This window comes from Balaenoptera acutorostrata, chromosome 18 (genome assembly GCF_949987535.1).
Source record: "Balaenoptera acutorostrata chromosome 18, mBalAcu1.1, whole genome shotgun sequence".
Lineage (NCBI taxonomy): Eukaryota > Metazoa > Chordata > Mammalia > Artiodactyla > Balaenopteridae > Balaenoptera > Balaenoptera acutorostrata.
Genome location: NC_080081.1, coordinates 28,253,407 through 28,260,202, shown reverse-complemented (window position 1 = coordinate 28,260,202; position 6,796 = coordinate 28,253,407). Strand labels below are relative to the sequence as shown.

The following is a 6,796-nucleotide window of genomic DNA, read 5'->3' as shown; positions in this document are numbered from 1 at the left end:
ACTGCAGCGGCAGTAACACCCATCAGCAAAACCACACCAGAGAACAATTGTGGTCCTCAGCTTTATCACCTCGCCGGCCACCAAGGCCATTCGAATGGGGTGGGGAACGCTGCTTTCAGCCAGGTCAGAAGTCACAATTCCTACCTCACGGATTCGACTATGAAAGCCCATCCAAGTGAAAGATGGGGTACGGATGCTTCAGGCAAGTTTGGCGGAAAGACCGGGGAGACGGGGCAAGGGGCTGAGGGCGGGAGCTGGCCAGGTGAGTCCTCGGCCCAGGGCGCCCTGTCCTCTCTTGGCGCGGCCAAGTGTAGGAACCGGACCGAAGTCATCTTAATACCACAAGAAATTAAAAGTCGATACAATCACGGCAGTGGGTGCCTACGGTTTATTTATGAGGGTGTAATCGAAGTTGAGAGCAATTTCAGAACACGCATTAAACAAAAATCTATTAAGAAGTTAGTTGAAGCGTCTTGAGGACATCATTTCCTAGACCTACAGAAGTAGCGGGACCCGGAGCTAGGACTGGGGAAAAGAGAAAATTTAAAACGAATGGGTGGCTTAAACGTGGTAGATGCATTTTATGCTTACTTTTCTTTTGCCTTTCCTACTCCACCACCGCCTGCATTTCCGGAGAAGCTGAAATGCAAACAGAACACAATTTTCCCACTCCAACTTATTTTGAGATTATTTAAAAGGACCGAAGCCACGCTATTTCCACCCACTGACTACTGCCAGAATTCACTTGAAGTTCCGTTCTTCAGAACCAGAAAACTTTGAAAGGTTAACTACCACTGAGTAGCAAGCCTTAGCACTCTCTCCAGGAGGACGTTTGTTAGCTTGTTTATTTGTTTGTTTGTTCATGAATTGACAGTTAAAGGTATCTTAGAATAGTCTTAATATTCCTTCAGGCAGTACACAGATTCAGTCACTAGATAGCAAGGCATTTCCTGTTTTGCACAGCTTCCTACTACGTAAAATAGGAAACTCTGCAAAGCATGTACTTTCATAATCTGTTTTATTAACATAATATTGTCTTCTCTTTATTTGGTAAGGATTTAATACAAAACAAATGCTTAGGTTCTTATTACATACATTAGTCATCATTATATAATACAAATATATTTGCCTGCAACATTTCCGTTCGGGGCAGATTTTTTTTAAAAAACAGCCTTTGTAAATCTGTTTATTTGTTCATTCCTGGTTCTCCAACAATGAAATCCGGTCATACTTTTCTATAAAATAACGTGGGTATTTTTTTTAAACAAATGTATTTTATTTAAAACTTTGATGACATTTCAAGTTAATAACAACAGAAACAAATCGATTTTGATGGAAGAGATCTATTTTAAAAATACCTCTAGTGCTTTTTTTTAAACATTAACAATTGTTTAAAATCACAGCTTTTTAAATGTACTCTTCTTTTTTGAACATCAAGCATTTTGTTTCACAGATTTGCCGGTGAAATTAAAAAGATTTGGCTAAAGTAGGATGACTTCAGAAGATATAATCCCAGCTATTAAGAAACTTTTTACATTTGGCATCTGATCTAGTCCCGGGTCACCAACAGAGAATCTCTGGTCCCTCTGGAGCAGTAGGTGGCACACTAAAGTTCCAAATGAACAGACGCATTTGACACCATGGCTGGACAGATCAGTGGATGGTTTTTGTTAACCTCCAAATAAAAGTCATTTAGTTACAACATTTTCTTAGAAACGTTTTTAGGCTAGAACACCACATACAAACCTCCAGATGCCTCTGCACCGAACCTTGATTTAAGCATTTTGAGAGTGCGTGGTTATTTATTACCTTCCACCACTCTGAAGCGAGGGCTGTGCTTGAAGGGTTTCTGCAGTTAAAAAAAAGAAAACTTTGATAAACACAGGCAACTAATAGAGAATTCATTTTATTCAGAGCACCGCTTTCACATGAGTTATCTGAAAGTGAATTCTGATTCAGCAGAAAAATACATCATTCTCATCCTTTCCCCTCTTTTCACCTCCCTTTCAACATCCTCCCCTTCCCTGTATTTTTGGTTGAATTGAGTCTCATTTGTTGACCGGCTCTACCAGGACTTTGGCCCAGTATAAACAGAAAAATGCACCCAGATCATAAAACTGCTCTTCTTTCAGTTATGTTTTATTTGTAAGTGTACTGGGACATATCCCCCTGTTGTATTTTGGCGCACAGAAGTGGTTCTGATAGAAGTGGGGAGGAGGGAAAGATAATAGAGCAAAGACATAACCAAGGAAAAAGCTCAGCAGACATACATGGGCAGGTAGATCAATCCGTGAGGCATTTCAGTGTTAACACTGGCAGTTCGTAACCGCTGTGTGAGTGTGTGCATTAAAGAAAATATTTACAGTAATCTTCCTTTTTTCCTTTTCCTCTAAATACAAGAATATGACAAGAATGTTGTGTTTTCGGTGAAAACAGGCAGTAGACTGTGATATCACACTATCCACAAAACGGTCTATCAGAAAGCTAGCCCAGTTTAGTGCTGTTTCAAATGCATAGAATGTTTGCGCTGCAAACAATGATATACAATGTAATTAAATAAATAATGCCTAACCAGAGTGAGACCTAGTTGTGTTTCTTTCTGCACCTTTCAGATCATGCATGATTTCAGTCTTGTTAAATGGCAGGTTTTTTCTTTTCTCATCTGTTCTGTTTCCAATTTTTTAGTTCTTATTAAAGAATGGTAATAAACCATCTCCACCCGAGATCAAAAGAGTGTCTTGTGCACCAAGCAGGCATTTTACCTAACCACCTTCAATTTTTTTTTCTCTCTCTCTTTTTTAATCCATCAGTAGTTCATAAAGTACCTTGATTATTACTATGAAATACTATACATGATTTTCTATTTGGGAGACTGATAGTGCAAATTAAAGGTCTTGCTACCCAACATTTATCCCCAGCAATAAATTACTTTTGGATAATAATAATAATAATTTAATAATAATAATAATGAAACAGTTGTTCTGCTTCCCCCCCGCTCCCAACATGCAGACCCTTTTGAAATAAATGGAGGGCTTTAAACCTGTCTTCCTCTCATCTGGGATTTAGTTGATTTTCTCACAGCCAAGTCCTGCTCCAAGTGAAAGCAGAAACTTCTCAATATTTCAATGATTTCATGTTCTCCAAGAGAGAAGAAAGGGGACCTAGAAGAGCAAGATGGGTCCTGTTCTGTGGAGAAAATGGGACAGCGTATCTCTCCTACTGTCTGCCACCCCATCAATCTATTTGAATCAACAGGGGAAAAAAAGTAGATAGTTTAAAATAAGCCACTCAGAAAAATAAATGAAAGGGCAAGCAAGTTCTATGAGTGGGGGGGGGGAAAGCTTATTTTGAAATGGTCTGTTTTCTAGATATTAGATATAAGAGCAAAAATGGAAAGAGTAAAAAACTGGTTAAAATTGTTCTGTTTTCCTAGAATAAAATATTTATTTCGGAGGCTCTAAATTCTGCTTTTTAGTCAGCCCAAAGACTATGCCTCTCTCTCCCTAAAGACCCCCATCTGACCTATCAGGCCACAGGAGCATAGGCTGGGTCACTGGAAAACTTGGACTTCACCTAAACAAGTAGCCACCCACCGCCCCTTTCAGCTGTGCCCCTACTCACTTTCTGGCAATGGAGAGCAGCCATCGGAGTCTCATTGGAAAAGAGAAAATAAATCAAAGAGGACTTGGATGGGGTGTAGGTGAGACTTAGAGGAAAGATTAAATTAAACACGCAAACAGAACAACTAGCTTTGCTACCCAGAATTTCACCTTCCGGTTCGTCTGGTGTTCGGTCTTTGACTCAGTTCCTGTGTGGGGGGCTGGGCGATGGTAATAATGTGGTGCCCTTTTTTCTCTTCCTTGTGGGGGGAGGGGAGGGGGGACTGAAGCTGCAGAACACGACTCTCCGGAGTTAAATTTCTAAAGCATTTTTTTCTTTGCTTTTGTTCTGTTTTGTTTTCGTTTGTCTTTATTTGTCTAGTTTTTGGTGGTTGGTAGGTTTTTTTGTACATAGCTCCTTGGTCCCCAGGAGATTTTGTTAAGTGTCTCTGGTCAAAAACAGTCAATTTCCCTACCCTTCCCGAGTCTCCCCCCACCCTCACCCCCAGAGCCATCCTGCTCCTCACAACCCCTCCTCCAGTCTCCGCTTTCCTTCCCCCGACTCCCCACTCTCACAAATGCTCCCTCTTCTCCCCCCGCCCTTCTCTCCGGTGTCCACACCCGGCACCCCAGTCCTCTAGGCTGGGGAGGGTAAGGGCATGGAGAGCAGAGAGGAGGTGGAGGCGAGCGCTCAAGGAGGGACTCCCCAGATGCAAGCAGGACAACGGACACTCTAAATCCGGGTGGAAACAGGCCCGGGGAAAGCCCCCCGAAATGCCCCTTCGGCTCCCCGCTCTGCCCCGCCCGGTACCTCCCATCCCCCTCAGTAAGTGGCGGAGAATTTCATCCGCTTCTGCTTCTGTCTCTGGTTGCAAAACCACACCCGCACCACGTTCTTTTTGAGGTCCAGTTTCTCGGCGATGGCGGCGATCTTCTCGGACGAGGGCCGGGGCTGTACGGCGAAGTAGGCCTCGAGCGAGCGCTTCTCGGGCGCGGCGATGGAAGTCCGCTTGCGCTTCTTCTCGCCACCGTTGAAGAGCTCGGGCTTGTTCATTTTCTCGCGCTGCGCGCCCTCGGCTTCCTCCAGCCACGCCTGCAGGATGGGCTTGAGCGCGATCATGTTGTTGTGCGAGAGCGTGAGCGACTCGAACCTGCAGATGGTGCTCTGGCTGAGCGAGCCCACGCCCGGGATCTTGAGGTTGGCCAGCGCCGAGCCCACGTCGGCCTGCGTCACACCCAGCTTGATGCGCCGCTGCTTGAAGCGCTCGGCGAACGCCTCGAGCTCGCGCGGGTCCGTGTCCGAGTCGCAGATGGACGCCAGGCCCGCCGCGCCCACCACTGCCGCCGCCGCCGACGCCGCCGCCACCTGCCCGGCCGCCGCCGCCGCCGCCGCCGCCGCTGCCGCGCCGTGGTGCGCCGCCGCCGCCACCAGCCCGGGGTGCGGCAGCCCCGACGGCATGTTCATGGCGGCCGCCGCCGCCGGGTGCGACAGGTGGCCCAGGCCGTGCATGTGCGGATGCGGATGCGCCGAGCCGCCCAGCAGCCCGCCGCCCGGGCCCCCGCCGCCGCCCCCCGGGCCGCCGCCGCCCGGGCCGCCGCCGCCCCCGGGGCCGCCACCGCCTGGGCCGCCGCCGCCCCCCGGGCCGCCTCCGCCCCCCGGGCCGTCGTGGGCGCCGCCGCCGCCGCCCGCCGCGCCCGCGCCGCCCGCGCCGGCCATGAGCGCGAGCGAGGGCGACGAGATGTGGTCCAGCAGGTCACCGGGCTCGAGCGCCTGGTGGTGATGGTGGTGGTGGTGGTGATGCGCCAGCGGCACGGTGGACGTGGACGTGCATGGCACGCTGTTCATCGTGTGGTATGTGGCATCCGGCTTGAACGGGTGGCTCTTGCCCTGGGACACGGCGATGTCCACCGCCGCCAGCGCCTCGGCCCGCGCCAGCAGCGTTTCGTCTAGGCTGGCGAAGAGGTTGCTCTGCAGCTGCAGGCGACACAAACCAAACCAAAAAAAAAAAAAACAAACCACAAAACCAAAGAAAGCAAAAACACAGAACCACCACACACAAGCCGGAAAGCACGACAAGCAAAAGGCAAACACAAAGCAAGCAAAATAATAACGACGAGGGTGGGGATAGTGGATACCGGGAAAGACAGAATAGGGACACATTGGGGACGAGACAGGGGGTCAGATGAGAAGGGACAGGAGTGTGAGGAGAGGGGCAGATGCGGAGGAGAGGGGGACACAGGAACACATTCCGGGGACGGGCGTGGGAGACGGAAAAGGAAGGGGAAAGAAGAAGAAGTGCAGATGTAACTCGCAGCTGGGGACCCGTGTCACGCACCCAAACACGCACAGAGACCGCCTTTCCAAGGCATGAAATTAACAGGAAAGAGTGGAGGGAAGTCGAGACTCATGGCCCCAGCGCTCCCCGCTCCGATCGCCGGCGCCCGACCCGGAGGCAGAGGCGACGGGAACACGACACTAAGCGCCACTGTACAAAGCCTGCCTCGCAGCGGGACTCTTCTAAAACTCCCTGCCCGCAAATCCCCGCACCGGGACCTGTACACACATCAGCACCCGACATGCAGCGTCTCGGAGACGGGGAGGGGGCGGGCGCGCGGGCCGGGTCCGCGGGCATGGGTCGCTTACCGGCGGCGTGGGCAGGCAGGCCCGCCGGATGGCCTCGGAGCTGGAGTGCAGCGATGGGTACTTGTGCTCAGGGAGGGTGGGATGCATGGCAAAGTGAGGCTGCTTGCTGTTCATGGACATCATCTTGATGGCTTGGCATGTAAATCCACAAACACTCCGAAAGTCCGCGGGAAAGTGCGCACGCCGGCTCCCCCGGCCTCCCTTCGGAGGCTGCAGCCGCGGCGGCTGGCGGCGCGGAGGCGGCGGACGCGCCGGGGGCCGCTGCTGCTTCTGCTGCCGCCGCTGCCGCCCGGCGCTCCTTTGACCGCGCAGACCGCCGCGCACCGGCCTCGCGATCCCACTTCTCCGAGAGCTCTAGCCCCGTGCGCCGACGGGATGCACTCCTCTTACACCTGAGCCCCAATTCTCGCGGCCGGTCCGGGGAGCTCTCGCGAGAGCTCGCAGGCCCGCCGCGCTGACAGGCATCAGCTGTCTCCGTCTATCTGACGCGCGCTCTCCCTCTCGGCGGCGCCGTGCGTCTGCGCGCGCGCGCGCGCGCTCTCCCGGCTGCGAC

General features: G+C 51.2%; 1 protein-coding gene across 1 annotated transcript; it reads right to left on the bottom strand.

Annotated features, from left to right (window-relative positions):
- Nucleotides 1–4,422: 4,422 nt before the first annotated feature.
- Nucleotides 4,423–6,594, bottom strand: POU4F1 (POU class 4 homeobox 1). The gene is made up of 2 exons (XM_057533142.1): nucleotides 6,244–6,594; nucleotides 4,423–5,574 (listed from the first exon to the last, which is right to left on the bottom strand). Exons 1-2 carry the CDS (start codon nucleotides 6,364–6,366, stop codon nucleotides 4,423–4,425), a joined length of 1,275 nt encoding a protein of 424 aa, XP_057389125.1. The 5' UTR covers nucleotides 6,367–6,594.
- Nucleotides 6,595–6,796: the final 202 nt, after the last annotated feature.